General features: G+C 38.2%; 2 protein-coding genes across 2 annotated transcripts; both read left to right on the forward strand.

The window, feature by feature from the left end:
- The first annotated feature begins 642 nt into the window (after positions 1 to 642).
- Positions 643 to 4,245, forward strand: apip (APAF1 interacting protein). The gene is made up of 7 exons (XM_035418512.1): positions 643 to 1,065; positions 1,469 to 1,569; positions 1,913 to 1,961; positions 2,337 to 2,454; positions 2,554 to 2,689; positions 2,837 to 3,004; positions 3,205 to 4,245. Exons 1-7 carry the CDS (start codon positions 1,003 to 1,005, stop codon positions 3,302 to 3,304), a joined length of 735 nt encoding a protein of 244 aa, XP_035274403.1. The 5' UTR covers positions 643 to 1,002; the 3' UTR covers positions 3,305 to 4,245.
- A 1,953-nt stretch (positions 4,246 to 6,198) lies between these two features.
- Positions 6,199 to 23,871, forward strand: LOC118228264 (excitatory amino acid transporter 2-like). Its single transcript, XM_035419651.1, has 12 exons — positions 6,199 to 6,265; positions 12,050 to 12,097; positions 12,589 to 12,728; positions 13,668 to 13,820; positions 14,347 to 14,597; positions 14,737 to 14,896; positions 15,216 to 15,342; positions 15,797 to 16,030; positions 16,627 to 16,821; positions 17,165 to 17,299; positions 17,706 to 17,937; positions 20,265 to 23,871. The coding sequence occupies exons 1-12, from the start codon at positions 6,261 to 6,263 to the stop codon at positions 20,328 to 20,330; spliced, it is 1,746 nt and encodes a 581-aa protein (XP_035275542.1). The 5' UTR covers positions 6,199 to 6,260; the 3' UTR covers positions 20,331 to 23,871.
- Positions 23,872 to 23,985: the final 114 nt, after the last annotated feature.

The raw sequence follows: 23,985 nt of genomic DNA on the forward strand, positions 1-23,985 counted from the left end.
AAGGAAAATTTAAAGCCTTTAAAAAAAATAATAAATAAATAAATTTTAAAAATCATATAGTGTTGCATCCCATTAAACCTAGTACATATTTTACAAGCATATGCCTGATTGCAACAATTTCATCTGGATAGTTTATCTGACAGGCTCGAGATTTCACAGGACTAAGTACAAACATGGCTGGCTCAAGATCTTTGGGGAAGATATGCTGCTTAGGATAAGTCTGTATTTATCTTGCTAGCCTATACTGTTTTAAAAATATAACCATACGTAGAAAGACAGGATTTCAACATTTCTGGCTAGCTGTATTATCAGCTCAGAGCCTGAAAGTCACAGGTTCGATTCCTGGGTAGGACACTGCCGTTGTACCCTTGAGCAAGGTACTTAACCTGTATTGCTCCAGTATATATAAAGCTGTATAAATGGAAGCAATGTAAATATGTAAAAGTTGTAAGTCGCTTTGGATAAGAGCGTCGGCTAAATGCCTGTAATGTAAGGAAAGAAACAGTAAGTTCCCCAGCTGACTACGACCTCAATTTAACAAATGTGGTGGAAGTTAGTTTATTTGGTCTTTATTTTGTCTATTTAGCACTCTTTTAATGTGAAACTTTTAATGTGAAATGCCCTGCTCTATTGGTTACCGGAAGTACATTCCTTATTGGGGCTAGGTACATTCCCAACGAGAGCGCTGATTAGCAAGCCAGTTACATATGAATGCCTATGCAGTTTTCCCATTTGAAATACAGTGTTATACTGCTTAAACTAATACTATTAGCTACTTATACTGCGATTCTATTCTAAAACTATTTCTGTGTTCAGTCAGATTTAACCTTGGAACCACAAACTGGACCGTTCAATGCATGCGTGTTTACTAGCTACGCCATTTCCGTAACTAACAGTTAGCTAGCTAGCCTGGTTTATAATCAGTTAGGCTGTCTGGTCAACTATATTGGCAACATACGTTGTTAAAATAAATAAATAAAAATAAAGTTACTGGCTGTAGAGATGTCGTCAGCGTGTGGCAATGGTGACATTAATGGGAAAGGTGCAGAATGTCCTCAGCCTTTGGTAAGTTCTCGCTAATGCAATGCTGCTATTGCAGCTAAGAGCATGCGTATCTTCTTGCTATCATAGAGAGAGAAATAATTTTAACTTCACTGAAAGTGGAAGAAAGCTGGAATTGAGCCGTCTTAAAAGAGTCATGAGACACAAAGGCCAGGACAAAATTTCAAACTTAATAATATGCGACGATGAAACGAATTTATTTGCTTGTTTGTTTATTTGTTTGTTTGTTTGTAAAACTCCGAAAACAGAAATTGTTGCATCACCCAGATATTAGCTTGCACTTGCCTTTTCTCCGAAACGACCTCCGGGTCCACAAGCGTTGCATCGTTCTTTGAGGAGGCGGAAAGGTTTCTGTGAGTTTTGTTGTCCTTCTAACCCTCTGCGCATATTTGAAACTTTTTTTCAGGACAAGGAGCATCCCAGGTTGTTGATCCCTGAGCTCTGTAGACTTTTCTATCAGCTGGGATGGGTGACGGGAACAGGTGGAGGAATAAGCCTGAGGCATGGGTGAGTGTTCTGGAGCTTGGTGGTTGATTCGCTCTGTTATACACGACTTTATAACTAATTAGTATCACGTATGGAATACTATGTATGTACTCCATTTTGTAATGAAAAGTAAAGCTTTTGGTAGCTACCAATACTAACGTGCATGTCCTTTCACATCCTACATGAAGCCGTCACTTTAGTTTTGTCATTGTCTCTTGTGCATTCACAATTTAATGAATAGTAGCAGGCAGTAGGCGTGTGTAGAATGAAACCAAGCTCGTTAGATTTCTGCGAGTATATTGGATGTTACTGAATGTAGGAGCCAATTCTTACCACTTTTTCCATTTATTTTTCCCGATCATAGAGACCATATTTATATTGCGCCCTCTGGCGTCCAGAAGGAGAGGATACAGGTCAGCAATGGGAGGGTTACTGAAAGGATTATGAGTGTGTGTCCTCATCTGCTGGAATGAATGTTTTTTAAAGGACCCAAGCACCACAGGTTTTCTCTTCTGCTATTGTGCAGATTATTGTAGGTTATTAATTGAATATTGGAGTATGACTAGACCATTTAATAGACCAAATATGTAATTTATTGTGAATCATAGTGATACTATTACAGTTGATTTATGTTGAAAATAACAGCTGAAAACTAAGCTCTGTGCATACAGTGTATATATGCAAAGATTGTATGTGTATGTTCCATAAAACAATTCCTATGCAAAAAGGATCTTCACACATGGGCAGCATAAGCACAATGGGAATGCTAAACACTTTCTGCTCTACAGCCAGAGGACATGTTTGTGTGTGACGTAGAGGAGAGGGATCTCAGCTGCCCACCACCCTGGAAGAAGCTCAAAAAGAGCCAGTGCACCCCCCTTTTCATGAATGCCTACACTATGAGAGGTATGTTTCCTGTGTTGTAAACAGTATATAATATGTCTTTGCATTATGGTCCTGATCATATACATTGCTCTTACCCTGTGTCTTCCCGCCTTTCCCCAGCGGCTCAGGCGGTGATACATACACATTCCAAGGCTGCGGTCATGGCAACCCTGATGTTTCCTGGCAAGGAGTTCTGTATCACCCACCAGGAGATGATAAAGGGAATTCGCAAAGGTACCTCTGGCACAAACTACAGGTGAAAGAAAGATTTGCTTTCTCGCTTAGCAAGCATTTTTCAGGGAATCTACAAGTCCTCTCTTCACATGTCAGAAAAATTGGCGCTTGCTAATTGTGTGCGCCCGTGCTCGCACGCGCGCGCGCATTTGTGTGTGTGTGTGTGTAGGTATGATGATACTCTAGTGGTGCCGATCATTGAGAACACACCTGAAGAGAAGGACCTGAAGGAACGCATGGCTCAGGCCATGGAGGAGTACCCAGACTCCTGTGCAGTCCTGGTTCGTCGCCATGGGGTCTATGTCTGGGGGGAGTCATGGGAAAAGGCCAAGGCCATGTGAGGATCTGCTTACTTTATCAGTTATTACATTGCTGCTATAGCAGTAGAGGATGTAAAAGTAGAGGATTTTTTGGTTTTACTATACTTGCTAACTGGAAATGACACAGAAGGTGCACTTTAAGCAGTTGCGTCTTTCTCTTTTCTCTAAAAAAGCAACAGGAGAAGACTTCATGTTTTCAATTTTGTGTTTCCTGCAGGTGTGAGTGCTATGATTACTTGTTTGATATTGCTGTTCAAATGAAGCAGTGTGGCTTGGACCCCACGTCACTTCCAACAGAAGACAAAGGAATCCTTTGAAATGCCATAAACGCTGGATGTTTTTTTTCTGGGAAGACTAGGGTTAAAGAAAATATCACATGTCTGTTTTGCATGTGTACTCAGTGCTTTTAATATAAACATTTTAACTAAAAGCCTTTGGAACTCACTACAGATGCCGGATAATTAAGTACTGGCAAAATTTGAGCATGTACAAAGACAGACTTCACAAAGACCACTGATTTACATGCAAAAATAAGCTCGACAACAGTGTGAGAAACCCCCTCAACTTTTAAAGGTGGAACCTAACACTATTAGACTTAGAGGTACCCTGGTGTTTGTGTTATTGACATAAACACTGATGTAAGAAACTTCTTTTTGTGATTGAATGTGTTAGTATAAACCTAACAATATATACACAGACCAGTTGGAGTGTAGAATGCAAAAAAAAAAAAAAACCCATGAGAATAAACCTCAAACACAAAACAAGATGACATACAAGAAACACACACCACACCCCCTCCCCACCCCAACTGTTGTAGTGCACTATTTGGCCACTAGAGTGAGTAACATCCCAGGTATGAAAAGAGAATGTGTTGAACTCGTAAAAGTATGTAAACAAAAAAAAAAAAAAAAAATTTGAAATTGCATCTGTAAACTGGTTCTCATTACTGTCTGTTACTAATGTACCTCACTAGGCTTGTCATTTCTGTGATGCACAAACAGTTGAGAAATGTATTTATAATCTGTTTGCAGATAATTCATCTTGGGAGAAAATATAGAATGTGCTAAATGTAGCTAGTATGCAGTAAGCTTGAAACATGCTTAAAATTCAAATAAGTTTTGGATACTGATAAATTATTTGAAAAGAGATTAATTTTTAGACATAGCCACCAAATGGTAAACAAGACACATATTTGAATGACAGATATTTTTCAATGTTAGAGTACTTGTGCCAAATAAAGATACTTTGACAGTGGTAATAAGCTGAAGCCATTTTCTGGAAAAATGCCCGTTTGTCACATGCCCTTGTATATAATTGCAACAGCCAGTTATGCAACAGAAGCAGGACAGTTTAATGTCCATAATTTGTTCCCTGATCCCAGGAGTTTAGGCTCAAGGAGTAAAACATAGTTAAAATTGATTGAAATAGTTAAACAGAATATTAGTTAATAAATTATGAGCACACAAATGTTTCTCATTCTTCCATTTCTGCATCGGTATATTAACATTTGGTAATAGATGTTTTGTACCATCATGGTAACAATCAATACTAATAGAGTTTAACGATAGAGTTTTGGCTCCACAAAAAATATTTTAAAAAATAGCAGACAACCTCTTGTATCACCGTAATGTAGAAATACTGGAGTCCAAATGATCTAATTCCAGCTATCCTTCAAGGCAGTGTGTCATGATGTCTTATGGTTTTGCAGTGTAATTTCATGTAGACAACAAATTGCACTGAAAGTACATAAGGGCAAACAATGTATTAAACTAAGAATATGCATATCTCAAAAGCAAGGTTTTTTTGTATACTTTTACCCAACACCTCAACATCACAATCCAATGTCATATCACTTCAGCAATAAATGCCATTAAAAATGTAAAAGTAAATATTCTGTATGCGGCCACTATTGTCGTTTGGCACTGCAGGAAAAAACTTTTTTTTTCTTTTTGGTAGATGCACTGGAATTGGTGTTACATGAAGCAAAATTGTAGAGCAACCATCTTTCATTTTTCGAATGTCACAGGAGTTTCTGAGCCAGTGTGGTGTATCGAAGCATCTTCTTTTAACAATGTGCGTCCAAGGTGTTCTGGGCTGTGTGTTTGCTTGAGATTAGAACAGCTTAAAACAGATTAGTTAATTTTAGACACTTGTCAGCTAATCGTGGTCACTGGTCAGGTGGAGCCGTGCTGGAGACGTCGTCCGGCGCGACAAAAAAAATGAGCGTGGAGCAGCACGAGATGATTGTGTGGCCATGTGCCTGGGACCGGCTACAGTGCGGGGATTAGGCTGCTCCCAGATCACCCCCACAACCTTAGTTGATGACTTAATGCGCCCAAACTATCCACTCAAATAGCAACCTTCTGCGGTTTTGATAATTTGGCCTTTTCTTATGTAAAAACCCATGTGGTATTCAGCTCTAACAAGCTGAACATCATGCTCTTTTTCTTTAAGAGCAATCTCATTGAAAAACCTGTGGGATAGTTATAGAGTTAATGTTGTTTTTAAAGCTGTCAGATTTTGCACCTCTGGTACGTATTCACTTGTTGCAGTTATATGGATGTCCTCTGTTTGTTTTCCATTTAGCATTGTTGGGGCTTCCAGTATTTCTTTCACACACTTCAATCACATGGGTTGTGTTTTTAAAAATTGCATCCTCTTGTTTGAATATTAAGTACATTGAACGCGAACGGGAAGTACAGACATGAAGAGGGGGAGGTGCCAAGCGTCCAGAGGTGGCAGAACGGAGAGGTCTGGCTGGTGTGTAGGGTCTGATGATCCTCTGGATATATCCTGGTGCTGACCCCTTTGCCGCCTGGTATGCAAGCACCAAAGTCTTAAATTTGATATATTTCATACTGAATGTTTTCAGATCTTTAGACCAAGTGTAATATTAGACAAAGGGAACCTGAGTCAACATTAAACACATTTTAAAATTATTTCATTTATTTACACTATGCCTACAAGCACACAGTGAGAGCCATGGTTTCCGATGGAGAACACTTGGAACATTGGTGAATCTTCAAAATCGCACACTTCTCTACATGCAGTTAAAAGATCTTATCATTGAAAATCACCAACATGTTTCGGCAATACATTTTCATTTACATTAATGCACTGTTATATAAAAGCTGTATGTTGCACTCAGTGGTAATTGTATTATATGTTTTGAGTGTTATATTTTAATTTCCTTTTTCCTTATTTTCTTAGATTGTTGATGAAAACAACATGTAGAAATCCATTGATGGCAGTGATGAAACTAAAGCCAATTGGATGAGGTATTTCATTCAATTATATAGTTTGTCTTCGTCATGGTGTAACAATGGTATCAGTTCAACAGGTCATTATATCAAAAGGTAGAAGCCTAAAAACACACCTGTAAATAATCGTTCAATCACCCAGTTATTAAGTCCAAACACATTATTACATCCAAACACATTATTATATCCAAACACATTTTTAACCACGACTATCTAATACCAGTTGCAATATTACATGGATACCACACATTTCACAAACACAGATCTCCAAAATACAAAATTCCAGTTCATATGCAATCCACAAAAAAAAGTTTTTATGGATATTCTCAGGTTTTGCTCAGTGCTTCATCTTGACACATTTACATATTCTCGCAAAGTTAAATCCATCTGATCAGAATTGAAAAAATCTAAAGACCAAGTTTATCACATCATACAATGCATTACAAATTCACAATATAGGTCTATACAATCCACATAATGGTAATCCACATAATTCAGTGAGACAAATATGCAATAATAGAGGAAATCAGGAAAAAAAGACTTTTTCACAGCACTGTAACTGGTGACTCTTTCAAGGTATAAACATGCAAACCTCCCTCTATTATCTGTATATATAAGTGAGACAGGTTTATTATGACACATTTAACATTATTGACAGTGATACTATTTCATCTTTGTTTCCTTGTACACAAGTCAAAAGAACAGCTGTAACAAGTGGTTTATATCCAATAACACGGTTACATAACCACCTCATTCTTGCAAACCCAGAATTAAGAGATAATTAGTTTACACTGAGGATTTGTGGGTGGGATACTATGCCTTTGTATTTACTGCTATCCTTGTATTTTTCAAACTTTAATAAGGACCATAACAACATCAGATTTAATGGCTGATCTAAACTCTTTGTTTTGAGTTTCTGTTGTTACATGAACATTAAAACACAGATTAAGCTAATTGCGTGTACAGGACAGGATATTTTCTATTTAAATTGCTGCTTGGCGATTCCCAGTTTTTTAATTTGAGTGATATTATTGCAACCAGTTTGAAATAGATGTGCATTTGCATATCTTATTGTACGCACATAAATTATGATACTCTTAGTTGACCTCATGCCTTTGCATTATTTTTATCCAGTCTACTAGACACTACTGCACAGAGCAGCAGAACACATTGCAGAACATGCTTTTCACTGGGATTAGAGCAGGAGCCACAGGGATTGTCCCTTGCCACTTACACTTAAGCTGGGTCACTGACTCCACCCTCTCCCTCCTGTTCCCCCAGAGAGTCTGGTGCAAAGCTTGGAGATGGTTCATTTCTCTGGCACCCACTCTTGGTCCAGACTGCCTGGGCAAATGCATGCATCATCCTGAGTCTTCCTTTGGCATTGGTGAAATCCTTCTGTTTGGATTTAAAGACAGGACAGCTGGCCTGTGACAGTGCATCGTGATTGCAAATACTCAATTATTGTCAGCACATGTTCTGGGAGATAAAATCTTTCAAGGATCCTGACTTAAAAAGTGGATGGATAAGCTGTGATCTCCCCAGTCTTTTCAAATCCTTCACTGCAGCCAATGGCTGAAGAGTAAATAGTTACTGTGACATTCTATTGAAAACTGCAACATAAACAGGTAAGAAGATTCTGGTGAGATTTGGCTATTTGTTGCATTCATAATAAGCCTGTTTCTAGTTACATTTGGTGATTTATGGCTGGTTTCTCCATTATATGGCCGTCATATTTTTTTGATGTTGTCTAGAAACTGCCTTATATTGTGAGACATTGACTGTGATTGGGCAGTAGGAATACTTTGTCAAACCATTTATTGTTTGTACAATCCTCAACTTTTATGAATGGAGACGAGGAGACAAGCAAAAACGTGTGAGTTAAGATGAGATGATCACCTTAATTGTCTTGTGCCAGTATGTTCGTCCCCTTCAAAGCAAAAAAGTGCAGGTGGTGCTTGAAAATGAGGTTATTCTGTATAGTTTTGTGTAATTATATTGCATGTACTCATATTAATCTATACTTAATGTTGACAAAATGATTTTTATGATTAGGGTGGAGGCCTACAGTGTCACTTCACATATGAACCTAACTATTTCATCACAAATGGAAATTGTCACTCTTGCTGGGCCTGTCGGTTTGGCTTGTAAGTATGGAGTAAAGGTCACTCAAGAACACTAATAGGATGCAGCTAATGTCAGGTTGTGCCTGTGTCCCTGGATCTCAAGACACTCTACGACATGCATCAACATAGCTGCCCTGCACATATTAATGAACTGGACAGCAATCCAGTTTATGAAAGGGATAGAACTGACTCGGAGTGAATTTAGTAGTGAATTCAGTTCCCATTTACAATGAGCACGCTGACGACTTCTGCTATTTTAGCATAACTTACACAAGGGCCACAGCATTTCAAAAATACTTTGCATCACCAAGTGTCCAGTGGTTCAGTCTTGGCAGAATAATTACATATTCGAAGGTAGTTACGTTATCCTGTAGCAAACTGTACTGTGTAAGGTTGTGTGCCTAGTGTGCCTACAGGGGACCTATCAGTTGGGAATTTATGATGTTGGTGTATCTCTGACACAGCAAAGAAAGTCAAGGGTTCATCTGTCTGCTGAACCTGTGAGATGAGATGTAAACCCTCAGGCCCTCCTCAAAGACAGTGAAATCCCTACTGCGTAAGCCTCTGATCTAATCCTGCCTTTTTAATGACACCTTGACCTTTCCTGGGTAGCCTCGGCTGTTGTGCAACGCAATTACTGTGGGACTACAAGTGCTAATTTTAACCGGTTTGCAAAGCAAAACAGGGTGAAATCTCATTAGAGTGGGAAATGCATGTATCAGACAGTAGTCAGATCATTAGCTCGTTCACTGCCTGTCTCCTGCAGTGGCACGTGAACTGTTAGGGGCGCAATTCTGTCAAGGTGTACCCTAAGAGTAGCAATAATACCACACACTGGCTTAGCTGGAGTAATGTAAATTACTTCAGCATCTGAACTTAATATTAAGTGCCCTTACTGTGCTCTCAAATGACTTTATTATGCAAAGAAAAGTTCCCCTTTTCAGACATTTTACTGTTTCTTCTCTTAATTTCAGTGTTATTTAAAAAACACAAGCTATCAAAGGAAAAATTAACCATGTAACAGTGAGAACCCTTCTATTTTTGGATATTTGGACAATGAATAATACAATTATTCCGTTCCAATTACCAACATAATTTTGTTTTGCAGTCAAGACATAATGCAATAATATCAAAAACAGTCCAGTCAGAGCAGAATCCAAATGCTGACAACTGACAGTTCTTAAAGGAGAGAGACAGGATTGAATGGGTTGTAATTATAAGAATGTTACAATAATGTCAGCATGTCTAGATCATCATATATGTCAACCACAATTGACCAAAAAATACCAGACTAAAATATATACTAAAATGTGGCTGTCACACATGTAGTGATTACCCAGACTAGCACAGACCTGAAACTAAAAGCACTATGAAGTATAAACTGTTCTGCTCAGAAAGAAAGAATGTTTAATCATGTTGGCAGTCATTCTTTGGAGACCCATGAGGAATCAATGTAGATGCCAATCACTTTTTCTGACAATTGCTTTCTTGTCAATCACATTTATTGCATTCTGATTTGATGATTGTTCGCACCTGTTTCCTTATTAATCTTATGTCATTATCCAACAAAGTCCAATGGTACAATGCAGTTGTTTTAAAATTAGCAACATATCAAAATTTTAGGGTGAAATTCTTTGTGTTCTGAACTAAAGACTGGTAAACTCATAATAAAAGTTGGAGCTGTTACCTTTTTCTTCTTGTGCACCTCTCTTGTTAATGTCTATGAGACTGCTTGGGAACCCCAGAGGAGTTCCAGGAAGCTGTTAAAGTGGGGACAACATGAAAAGGGCTCCAAGACATATAATAATAATGGGCATGAATTTGCCTGCTCTGAACATACATTGCATCACAGCACATGCTAATTTAATTACCAGAGGTCAGCAGAATTAGGTAGCACTGCAGGTTCAGTTTGTTTCGAGTGGAGAGTCCTCATGCGCGTCATGTGATGCCGCTGAGATCAGCTGGTTGGTGAACTGCTTTGGAGGACACAGAGTGTCTTGTACTAGCACAGTAGCAAGAGGACGTCAAAGTCAGAGTCAGGATTACAAGAACGGCCAAGCACTGGACTGCATGACGGTCAAAGGTCACCCCCCCCCCCCCCCCCCCCCCCCCCCCAATCGCCAGTGTAAAGAGATCAGGCAAGGAGTCTCTAGACGTTAAAGACCAGACCTCCGATATATTTAATCTTTTAAATCCTTTTTTCTGTTTGCTCCCTTCTGTAATATCAGCAGTAAGCCTCCTGCAAAAAGTGAAGGCAATGTTATGAACAACAAGATACAAATTAGTGCTGTGTTGGTACCTTTTTATCTTTGAATGTGCATACCATTTTTTCAAAATTTCAGAACAGCATAGAAGATTTCTTCAATGAGAAGACTATACTTCCATGCCTTTTGTCAGTTAGTACTGACCAGTACTGAGGGGTTTACATCTTTGCTGAATGAATGGCTTGTTACAGAACATACAGAATGGGAAATGTGGAAAAAACATCTTTCCTCATTGATTTGCATTGTTTTCCAAGAGGGAACAATTTTCATATTTCTCACTAATATGGATGTGTTGTTCCATAAGTGTGATTAAGAGATAAGTCATACATAATGAAAGTTGTTAAGAAAGATGTATATCATTTTGTGGTGTGTGTGTGTGTGTGTGTGGTGAAACATGATAAACTTAAAATGCTTAGGACAAAGTGAACCGATAGAAAGGCAACAAATGACACTGTTCTGGATCAAATGATGCATCAACTGACAATGTCCCACATTAGGGATTTGTGTGGTCAGGTTAAGGTGTGAGACTCCAGATGAGGACATGCTGCTGTTTTCTGTATCTCTGTCTTCAAGAGCTTCATTCCATTCCTCCTGATTTTTACACTTGGTACATGATTCTCCCTTCCTGTACACCGGGGACCCCCACACCCTGGTCTTGGATTGTTTTCATTGTCACTCAGTAGTTAGAAGTTCTCGCATCAATTTGTTCCTTGTGTCTAAATCATTCTGACTGAAAATAACAAAAGGAAAAAACAGCAGGCTCTCCAAGACCAGGGTTTGGGATCACTGCTCTATATTGTAGATGGTCATGTGATGCTCTGTCTTCTCTCTCTCCCTCCCACCCTAATGCTTTGCATCATACTTGCAAGCATTTGAAATGGTTCACTTTATACAAATCTTAGGCTATAGCAGTTGTACATACACTGTAGACACACATTGTGCTGACTCATTTTGGAAGATATCATAAATTATGGTTGGGTCTTATAGTGGGATTACTGTAGTTACGCCCTTAATGGAAAATGTGAAATGAAACCAATCAACGTTGTGCTGATTGTTATTCTGCATAATGGCAATGAGTAAGACAGTTTTTTCAAATCTATGCATACAATCAAATTAATTGTCATTTTCAACAGTGTTCAGTTTTTTTTTAAATTATGGAATTCAGTTTTTGTGAAATACGGTGCTTGTGATAAAGGTATTCCTTAGACCAATAATATCTTCAGTTGTAAATAAAAGTTTTCCATGCCAGCTGTCATACCAGTTGCATTAGCAATGAAGACACAATATGATTGGAAGGGTTAGGGTTAGGGTTTGCATATGTGAGTAGATTGATTGCAAATGTAGATGAATGTATGTAAATGTAAATAATTTCAAAATAAGCCCACATTCTGGTCTTGCCCTCTTTCTACCAGATACTGTGTCATAATGCAAAACTTGGAACATGCTGCCTTCCATGACAAGTAAGTCTCAACATGTGCACTAATCCAAATGCTACATCTGTTCTTTGAAATCTGATTTCGGCTTATTCCTTTTAAAAGTCAGTCTTAAAGGCAGTGCCCTTTTAATCATCACCCTAATATCATCCTTCCATCTGCTGGTTTTGAAGTAGCACGACAGCAGCATTGCTAAAAGGAACTAACCAGCCATGTTCAGTACATGCATATGTATTTGCTGTAATCTTGAAACGGCAATGCTCGGATACGTTTTGTGCAAGCATTTATTTGTTGTTCTCCTCCTTATCCAGCTTTAAATGTTGTGCATAATGGCAATACAGTGCAATGAACTTGTTAGTGAGGAGGCTCATGCCAGCGTTAATGTGTGATTTTGAGAGAGCGAGGAAAAAGAGTTAATCCAAATAAAATTCTATGCACTTTTTTTCAAATTTAGCTAGATAAATCATGGACGAAAGTCGAGCGCTACCATAAATTAACCTTCTTCTCTGCTCTGTCAGTGGCAACGCGATGCCTAAGCAAGTGGAGGTCAGGATGCATGAGAGCCACCTGGAGCCTGTGGACACCCCGGCTAAGCCCATGTGTGGGGGTATCTGCCAGACGCTCTTCCAAAACATGCTTCTCACACTCACAATTCTGGGTCAGTACCCCCTGGTCCTAAGGGAATGGATACGATGCTTTATGATTGGCGTAAGCTGGGTCTCCTCAGTAATGCATTGAGCTGGAATATTAATCTTTAATGCAGAATTGAGTCTGAATCTAATCATAATTGGCCATGGGATCACCCAGGGACAAGGGTCAATTGGGAATCTCCATTCTGTCAGTGACAGCTGTGCTGGAGGTGCTGTCCACCAGCACAGTGACTGTGCAGATCAGCTGGTAGACAGATGGCTGTTCCAGTCCACATGGAAACATGTTTAAAATGGAGGGTGGAGATAGCGTGTCCATGGAGGAACAGGTATAATGACTTTTGGGATTAAGGAAAAGCCTAAAGACTTTGCATCTAATGAACCTCGGAAACCACAGAAGGGGATGTCAGGCTATGAACACATTCGTTTACTGAGGTATACCTGTATGCATTAAGCAATGCCTAGCTCGAAATGCAGTGCAGTGCTCAGAGCAGATGCTGTGGTCTGTGTTTTGTGATCCACTAGAGTAGCAAGGCTGGCTATTATGTAGATCAGAATGCAAAGAATTACAATGTCTGTAGCACAATTACATCTTAGCATACTTGTGTGTAGGGTGTGTTTCATAATTTATGAATGTGTTGTATGCATTAGAATTACATTTGATAATTGCATGCAACTGAAAATTGCATGGTGAATGAGTTGAAAATGCTTAAAAACAGTAATGAAAACAAGCAAAACATTTCAAGTCTGTTCATTATTGGCTGTTACAAATTTGGTTAATAAAAAAAGGCCAATCAGTAATTTGTGTCAGATTTTATTTAGTACTATGAAGAAACACATATAAGAACAGTGGGATTACATTTGAATATAACTTACATTGTATATCTATCCAGTAAAGGTCTAAATCATGGGTGTGCTGTGTCTCACAAACACCTGTCTCTGGGTTATAGGTGTGATTGTGGGGTCAACCTCTGGAATGCTCCTGCGCTATGTCTCCCCACTGCCTGCTGATGTCATAATGATCATTGGTTTCCCTGGAGACATCCTCATGAGGATGCTGAAGATGGTTATTCTGCCTCTCATAATATCCAGTTTAATCACAGGTACAGTATATATCATTTAACTCTGCAAAATGGCACGTAAAATAGATTTTATTTATTTTTGTCAATGTCTAAAATTAAAGTCCCATTGCGTAGCAGTCAAAATAAATGTCATTTTAAATAAGTGCTCTTTAAAAATGACAAATTGTCAAATGTTTATTTCCTTGTCGATTGCTAATTACCATTTTGAGGACTATTTTCTTCTGCTTCCTGTTTCTGGCTATGTCATCACCTCTTGCAGCAGACCACAGAAATATGAATCATAAAGAATAGGCACAAACTGCCAGTTCTGTTGATAAGTATGTCTGCGTAGAAGTGATACCACAAAAAGATTTGTATTCTTGTACAGGAATTACTATTTTTTATCCTTTAAATATTTGTATATATTGAGGTAAAAATGAGCAGCCAATGAGATGTCACACATAGAGGTGACTCTCCCACCCTAGGTTCTCACAATTCAGGATATAACTGGATAAATATGGCAGCATCTGAATGGTACTCACATGTGCATGGTGCTTCTTTCAACCAGGTCTGGCGGGATTAGATGCTAAATCTAGCGGACGTCTAGGCACCAGGGCCATGGTCTACTACATGTCTACCACAATCGTCGCAGCCGTACTTGGTGTGATCTTGGTGCTGGCCATTCACCCCGGTAACCCAAAACTGAAGGCCCACCTCGGGGAGGGAAACAAGAATGACGAGGTGTCGAGTTTGGATGCATTCCTCGACCTCATCAGGAACCTCTTCCCAGAGAACCTGGTTCAGGCTTGCTTTCAGCAGGTTAGGTCCAGTAAACATTTTTTGTTCATGAGCTCCATACATTCATGAAGACATTGTCTATTAAAGTAAATCCTTATCTAGGAAAATGAATAGGCCCAATTTTTTATATTTTAGTCCTGTTTTTTGTACATCCTCACAGATTCAAACAGTCTCAAAGAAAGTGGAGCAGATTCCAGATTACACGGAAGAAGTGAACAGCACCATGGATGATTTCCTTCTCAGTGGAACAAAAGCTCCGCCTCAGCCTGTGATTGTCATCAAAAAGGCCCTTCAGTTCAAGGGTGGAATGAATGTATTAGGTATGGTTTATTGAGCATATATAATCTACATAAAAACACCTTTTAAAGCTGATGGTGTAATCTATCTAGTGCTATAAACTTGACAGTTCTTTAACTTTTTGGTAATTGCACTAGAATTGATTTATGTTGTTTATACTAACTTCTGTGTTGAGCTTAGCAAAATGGTTTCTGAAATTCTTATTGCAAATGCTGCTAGGTTTATGTTTTGCCAATTTTGATGTATGGTCATCCATATAATTTTTTTGAGACTAAATCCATATGATATAGCATAAATGTAAAAATTCTATTTGTGTTATTTTATTTTATTTTTTTATTTTAGGCCTTATCGGCTTCTTCATTGCATTTGGGATATGCATGGGGAAGATGGGGGAGAAGGCAAGGCTGATGCTGGATTTCTTCAACATCTTAAATGAGATCGTCATGACTCTTGTCAGCATGATCATGTGGTCAGTCATTTTTAACAAGTTCTTAACAATATTGTGTATATGCTTACTAGTAAGACAGAAAATGGTTGTAAAATGAAAAAATGGAAATTCCCAACAGAGTGGAATTAATAAACATCGATCTTATCCGCAGATAGAATCCTATAATTGTAAGCTGTTGTCACAGGAAATTCCCAGGAGCTTATTCAGCACTTTTTTGTATGCGAATCACATTTTTTATTCATCAATTGAACTAAAAAAAAAAAAGTTATGGGTATTACACTGGGTTAGAAGGGCTGTAAACATGGTGCAATTACTATTCCACATGTTCTTTGAAAACAAAAATGGGATTATGAAAGGTAATGAACTACCTATCCTGAAATATAATTGTATTTTGAATAATTTATGACTACAACAATCCCAACCACTAAACTAAGACCGGAAACATCACAGTAAGCTGATGTTCCTGTTCTTACAGGTATTCACCACTGGGTATCGCCTGCCTGATCTGTGGAAAGATCATATCCATCAAAGACCTGGAGGTGGTGGCACGGCAACTGGGATTGTACATGGTGACAGTTGTCGTGGGACTCATAATCCACGGCGGCATCTTTCTGCCTCTTATCTACTTTGTCATCGTCAGGAAAAATCCCTTCACTTTCTTTATGGGCATCTTCCAAGCATGGATCACTGCTTTGGGGACAGCATCCAGGTACAAGGGGTTCTTCTTGTGTGTCCTAATTCTCATAAATATGAAATATGCAATTTTTTCTCTTTTGTGGTGCTGGATCTACTTATTTTTCCATTACACTGTTAATTTATTGTACTATAGTTTAATGTGATTTATTAACAAAGTAATTAGATTAGTAATGTTTATACATGGCAAAATGGCCTAGACTTATATTTCAATATTAAGCATTGAACACAAAATTAAGTGTTGCTTTATGTAATGTTTCTTTAAATGGGAAATATTAGGCAAAATGACATTGCTAAAATTAGCATTTGTAGAATTTCTAATAGTATTTATTACTGACGGTGATAATATTGCTTACATTTTAAATGATCTGATATATTTAATGTATTTATTTTTATTGATACATGCCAGTATTTTTAAATATGACAGCAGTTTAGCAACTTTAGAGCACACTTGCCACATGAAAATCTGTTTTTTAAAGAAAATAAATTAAGCTCATGTATAATATACCTCTTGTGGAGAACGTGCAAAGTTTTGACAACTTCAGCCATGTTTGCCTTCTGTTTGTCTGCTCTGTTCCTAAAACTGCTCTCTCGTCTCTTCCTCTCTCCCAGTGCTGGAACACTGCCTGTCACATTCCGATGCCTGGAGGAAAACCTGGGCATTGATAAAAGGGTAACACGTTTTGTGCTACCTGTTGGTGCCACCATCAACATGGACGGTACAGCCCTCTATGAGGCTGTGGCAGCCATCTTCATTGCACAAATGAATGGTATCTACTTAGATGCCGGCCAGATTGTCACAGTCAGGTTAGTCTCTTGTTTTGTGTTCATATCTGTAAATCCCTAATATTGCCATTATCATCTTTCCTAACCTCTCTTCTGTTGTTCTCCCCTTCATTTTACTTGAAAGACCGAATTCGGTAAATTGCTAATTACATTTAGGAATTTTAAAGAAGTTATCGTTGCTCTTATGGACCATTGCCTGGTGGCATGTACTGTAAGCTGTGTGGTTAGAAGTGTTAGATGTTATCTGTTGTTGTTGTTCATTAAAAAAATGTTTCTGCTATTTTTGGTTTTAGCACTGATTATTGTCCCTGCACTGTCAGACACTTTACTCATGATATCTGTTCCACATTGTTCCTGGCCTCAGTCTAACAGCTACTCTAGCGAGTGTGGGGGCAGCCAGTATACCCAGTGCTGGACTCGTTACCATGCTTCTGATCCTGACTGCTGTGGGACTGCCCACGCAGGACATCAGCCTGCTGGTGGCTGTGGACTGGCTTCTGTGAGTAAATTCAATAAACACACACACACACACAGGCACACAAAAGCACAGTCACACACATAATCATACACGTACAAGCACACACACACACATGAGCTCTCTCTCTTTCTCAGACACATACATGCACACACACACACACACACACACATTTATTCCAGAAAAGCTAAACATGGTATTTCTTTATCACTTTATACATTATATTTAGAAAGCTCAATATTTGGGCTCATACAGTTTGCAGAAATTGCTGTATCAGTACTTTATAAATAAGAGAGGTATCAAAACAAAATGTCATATTGATTTACAGCATGTAAAATTCTCCATGAGCTTCAAAATCAAAATTCATTGTCCCCTAGAAGTTACCCATTCTCATTTTTATGTGTCTGTGTCTCCTCTACTCCCCAAATAGGGATCGGTTCCGGACCTCTGTCAATGTAGTGGGTGACTCCTATGGTGCGGGCATCGTGTACCATCTGTCAAAAGAGGAGCTGGACAGCCTGGACTCTAATCAGACGAGATTAGATGACATTGAGATGGACAAGGCACATTGCTACTATGATGATCTCAAGAACCACCACGAAAACAACACCAACCAGTGTGTTTATGCCACTCACAACTCAGTCTTGGTAGATGACTGCAAGGTACATTTCAGTCTTACGGATATAGAGACTTGTATATAGCAACGTTTGCCATGCCTGCCTGCCTGCTCCACATTTATTTTCATCTTTTCCTGCATGTTTAAATGCTCATGTAAATAAATACACATATTTAAAAAAAAAAACTTTTTTACTCCAAAATAAATATGACCATATTTCTTTACCACTCACTCAAGTGGAATAGCAGTTTTTGTGCCATGTCGATATTATGCATTTATCTGCATTTAAACAAAAAAAGTCAATGTCATTTCCCTGAAGCTGTACATCAGGGCTCAGGGAGGCATTGGTCTGCATCACAAAAAATATAGCCCTTCAAAATCACACTCTCTGAACCACACAGTCCCAAAGTATTCTCTCTTTGTGGGCAAAAGGATGCAAATCAGCTAAATGTTCCCTCCAGGAGAGATAATGGGAATACCCCCCCCCCCCCCCCATTTCATAAGATAAAGAAACAAACATAATGAATCAAATGTCTTTTTCAACTATGCAATTAACAGTCTGGGCTATTCTAATGCTTGTATTTATATGGCTGTATCTGCTCTTAATTCCTAATCATATCTATTTTGTGTAGTATTTTGTGTAAGAGGATTTATTCTATTTTTGCAGTTTCACTAAAGCAGTCCCTGTTACTCTAAAAAGGGGTTTCTGTCTAAAAATACCCACATTTCAAAGATATATTTATAAATGTTTTTTATTGTTTGGACCACCAAAGGCCAAGGGATACTTCATTAATGTTGCGTAGTATCTCAAGCCTTATCAGCATGTTTGTCTATATTTTTCTCCCAATGTATTGCCCCATTAGTCTTTGTTAATTCAGGAGACTGCAGATAAGGTCTGTAATCTCATCTGAAGCTCTGCACTACAGAGCGGCAGAGTCAGAGCACTTTGAGTATACTTCATGTGCAGCAGTCGCGAGCAGGCCACAGGCAGGCTGGAAGAGCCCAGTCAACTAGAGGAGCTGCTGATGTGCAATGGGATATGGACAACCTGAGCCAGTCCCTCCCTGGGCAACACTACAGTCACTTGTGTGCTGCCCTGCATTGTTAATGGCCACAGGTACTATGACAGTCAGGATACAATAGCAGATCATGGGGTATACTGAACACAGTGACTGTGTCTTAGCAGGATGAGCGAGCCATCCAGTAGCCCCCATCCCATTACATTTATGAAGCAGTAAATCATTTGCAAAATATAGCAATACGACATTGATCAAAAGGACAGTGTGAAGTGCAGACCTGACTAAAATATGGATTTGTTTTGGATTCAAATACACTTTACTGATCTTGTCTGGTGTATTGGAACCAATGAAATGCTATCAAAAAGTGCAAACCCCGCCTTCTGGTCATATTGGCAGGCTCAGTTACACCAGCAAGATCAATAGAGCACAGAAAAGTATTTGAATCCAAAACGAATACGTATTTGACCCAGGTCTGGTGAAGTGCAATACAGTCTAAATCACTGGAATCTTTAATGATTTTGCCAACCTGGCTCTGGCTGGTGTGGCTGAACAAATGGTTCTAACTGTAGCACCAGTGTTATAGCAGCTCATACCAGCAGTGCATAAGAGATTTTATGACAGGCCATACCAAAAAAAAAAATGGTTATGCACGATGTTTCGACATATTGTGGATTGTTGAGGACATAAAGGCTGCTATTTCCTCTATTCTTTTTTTACTTTCATGTATGTTTTGGTCCACTATGCATGTAATTGTTTACATAAATTTTACCCATTATTCACAAAATTACATTATTGCAGAGACTTAAGTATTTTGTTTGAACTCAAGCCAACTTTTTAAAGTACGTGTTCTATGAACTACGATGTTTGTGGAAAGCATATGTATGTTCAATTTTATGCCTAAAGTAGTGGGTTTATTAAGTTTTTAAGCATCAGCAGTGATTGTTCTTGAAACCGTCGTGTGATAGTGCGACCCTTATATTCTAGCTGTAGCTCAGGTCTCCCCAAAACTTTCTTTCTTATAATTACACCCATATGTATTGGAGCAGAGAATCTATGTCATGCAAGGATATCCAGTAAAGTAAAAATAACAGTGTTCTGATTTGATAATGTATTAATAACCAAAATTAAATCATGACATCATGTCTTACATAACATTCAAATAAAGGATAGAATATAGCAATAATTAATGAGGATATACCCATTTGGGTCAATAACAAAGTCAACCTTGATATGGTGATGAAAATTTCAGGGGCCTTTGTGTATTACAATAAGAGTTTCTCTGCTCCAAACTGTAGAAAAGAGAGAAATGCATTTGACAGTGCCTTGGTCAGATGTTCCTGATAATTGCTTTCAGGTAACCACAAATGGCTCCACTGCGGAGTACTCTCTTGTTGAGGAGGAACCATGGAAACGCGAATAACACAGCACACAGACCCCTGCTCTGCCTTACCCTGAGTTCCACAAGTTTCCTCCCTGGTGAAAAACAAAGAACATAAAAAAACAAACTATAAAAAGATTGGATATAAATATTTTATATTTGTTTAGTAGATATTTCATATTGCCCTGAATAAACTCAAACTGACCATCTTTGAACTGGACTACTGTAGTCTGATCACTTACCTACTGAAAAATAGACTATACTTTCAATTGTGTGAGAGACTAGAATGTTTCATAGTGATTTTCAATTAATCAAGGCATCTATTTGAAAAAAAAAATAGATAGGAACAAAGAAAATAAAGACAAACAATTTAGGTTTCACCACTATGGTTTGATACAGGCGATTGAGTGTGACGTGAAGTTGGAAATTGACTGAATAAATTCTTGGGCACAAACTGTTGTTCCCACATTGTATATCCTTGATGACAATGCTCAGCAGCAGATGTTCAATAAGCCTAACCCTTTAACCGAGCATCTTGTCTGGCAGTGACTGTGTCTCGCTATGAGTGGTGTACTTGCAAAGAACCCAGATCTAGAAAATCTGACGCAACACTGCTGAGATTCTCAAAAACCCAGGCGGGGCGGGCAAATGCAGAGTCCAAACTCATCTAGCAAGGCTTCTTCTATAGCAGATGCTCTGTGGGTGTAACAGCATGAGCAAGTTAGGGACTTGAACGATTCCAATAATTTATTGTTGTTCAGGTAAAATTAGTTTTTCTATTTTCCTCCTTGGAATCAGCTGAGAGAGTTGTGTGCTGGAAAAGTAAGGTCATTGATCCACCCCAGAAAACGTTTGGACTATTGCTTCTAAACCTGAACACATTACACAAACTCAGTGGCTTCTTGATTTCTTGCTTTTGTTGAAAGGGAATCTGAACATCTATTTGGAGAAAGGTGCTCTAAAATTGAACTACCATATTTTTATTCATGTCTGTGAATCCAATGATGCAATAAAATAATTTGGAAATTATATAGTGAAGGTAGAGACATGTTTCCCTGTTTCAGGATATATTATCAAGGAGAAGGTTTCAGGATATATTATCAAGGAGAGTTTAAACAAACATATATTTTTTTGATTGAGTGCAAGCAGTGTTTTACAACATTTTCAAGTAGATTCATAGGTTTTCAATATGGCTGATCATGGATGAAAATGAACCTTCTTGCAGCCAAAACCAACCGCCTTTCATTACACAACTTAAATAGGGTAACTTTTTATCATTAGAAATGTGTACAAAAATATAATAATGTTTCTGCATATCTTTCACCTAAACACAACATATTTTCCTGATAAATAAGTCAGTGCAATGAATAGATTATAGATCTGAATATGAATTTAGGTACCTATACTGGAAGGCCAGGTGGTGGCAGGTACAGACATGCTCTCCAGCACTGCTGATGAACTGCAGGCAGTGTCTAAGTTATCCTCGGCGGTCCTAATCTGGGAAGATTAACCCTAGGTGTCGGCACATATGATCAGAGCCGCTTACCACAGGAGCTTACGACTTTTATTAGAGCTCCAGAAAGGGGCAGGGTTGTGCCTCCCAATGCTACCGTGTATTTTTAGATGTCTGCCAAAGTAAAAGCCGCAGACAAGATTATCTGGTGACATAGTACTGACCTGCAGACTGACATTGAAGTAAAAGACATGTTCACTGTCAGGTACAGTCGTTGAGTTTCAGCTCAGGGAACGGAATGGCTAATACAGAAATACAGCTGGGCCACTGGTATCTGTTACTATGTGTATTATATGCTTAAGTTAGTGTGCTTGAATGTGTGTGTTTGCATGTTTGTAAGCGAGTGAGAACATGAGCATGTGGCAAAGCAGGTCTCTATATCCTGTGGGCGTTCTGCCTATTTTTATTTTATTTGTTTTCTGTTGTTTGTTAATTTATTTAATGTATACCTTGCCTTATTTGCTGCAAACGATGCAGCCAGGGTGATGATTATGAAAATGCTGACTGCAATAACACCATTCATATTACTATAATAAGTATACTAAAATTCAGTAAGGTGCAAGCATTCATATTACAGTACCCACTCCCCTTATATTATGTTCTCCAATCCAAGAAAAGTTTAAAATCTGATTCTGTATTTGTGCATCTAAACGTGCTGCTTTATCCACACAGTAGAAAACATGAGGTTATTTAAGTTCACAGTGATGAGCAGATGACATGAAAATAATTCATTACATCCTCAAATTCAACTAGTAGAGCAATAATTGTGAATAATTATACAGTGAGGCTGGAATAAGTCTAGCCTCAACCAGCAAAATGCCTTTCTCTCTCTGCCAGAAATAGTTTTTTTTATTATCTATTGATAATCACCTGGCTGGCACTGAAGGGGAGTGCATGTTGGAAAATTACAATGTAGAAGATTATTGCTATAGAACCTAAATTAATTAATGTTTTTTGCAGCACTATTTTAAAGCATTGTGTTAAAGTGCCTCTTTGCACTTTTGCGTACATATTGCAGGCAACAGATTTGTTTTGGGTGATACGGTGTGTAGAACAGTCACTTGTGGAGTTTATTGAAATCCTATAGAGTACCACTGCCTATGTTCTCCATATGATAATATAGTTGAGGGATATATGTATACACATGAGAACACAAGAGGAAATGCTTTAGGTTTTGGGTAGATAATTATAGCTTTGTATCTATGATCCATGTTTTTTTTTTTTTTTCTCATCTAAGCAGTTCAAATGTTTGGTTCTGGAAGAAAATATTTTGTGCATTCTTTTTCAGTATTCTGTGAGTATTTGTATGTGTATATCTGTCTGTCTGTATGTATATTGCACACACATACACACACACACACACACACACACACAGACATGTTCTATTAAATGTCAAGAATATGCTATCCAGTGATTCTTACTTCATTAGAAAAATATATAACTTATATGACATTTAAATTTTAGATTGCCTTTATGTTTTATCAAGGGGTTTAGTGTGACAGCACACAGGGACTGTTTTTCAGGCATTCAGACAATGCTAAGCACAGCAGTTGGGTTTTCTGCATCTGAAAAAAAGAGTAATCATTTTTCTATATTTACAAGTCTGTGTGCTCTTTGCAGGACTCATCAAATTTCATATACACTTGTCAAAACTGGGTGTCAGTGACCATATATCTACCATTATAGAATACTCATTTTCTATGTGGGTGCAATATTTCTTAATATAAATATTGGTGTCGTGATGAACCTGAAGAAAACTCTTTGAGGTCCATCATGTTGTATTTCACTGTAACAACACACTGTAACAACACACTATTTCTGTCTTTTGGTTAAATCCTCTTGAGTAGACAGAATCACTGCTGACATGAATCCTTTATTTACTTCTTTTATCATTTTGTAGTTTTTCGAAAAGTTCCTTCTTTGTAAATATGTTCTTTAATATTGATTTAAAGAGAGAGGGTGTGTGAGAGAATGACTTCTGAAATTTAAAAAATGTCGAAACATCATAAAGCGTTGTAAATTTACTGTACATATGATTACAAAAAGTAATAAATATTGATTCATACTGTATTGATTCATACTGTATTGATTCATACTTCTCTGGCCTTTTCTGTAACTGATAGTGCCATTATGTGTTGAACACAAACCATATAATTGGGTGTTACATTGGTGAATTTGGTGTGT

The sequence above is a fragment of the Anguilla anguilla genome, chromosome 5, assembly GCF_013347855.1.
Source record: "Anguilla anguilla isolate fAngAng1 chromosome 5, fAngAng1.pri, whole genome shotgun sequence".
NCBI classification, from domain to species: domain Eukaryota; kingdom Metazoa; phylum Chordata; class Actinopteri; order Anguilliformes; family Anguillidae; genus Anguilla; species Anguilla anguilla.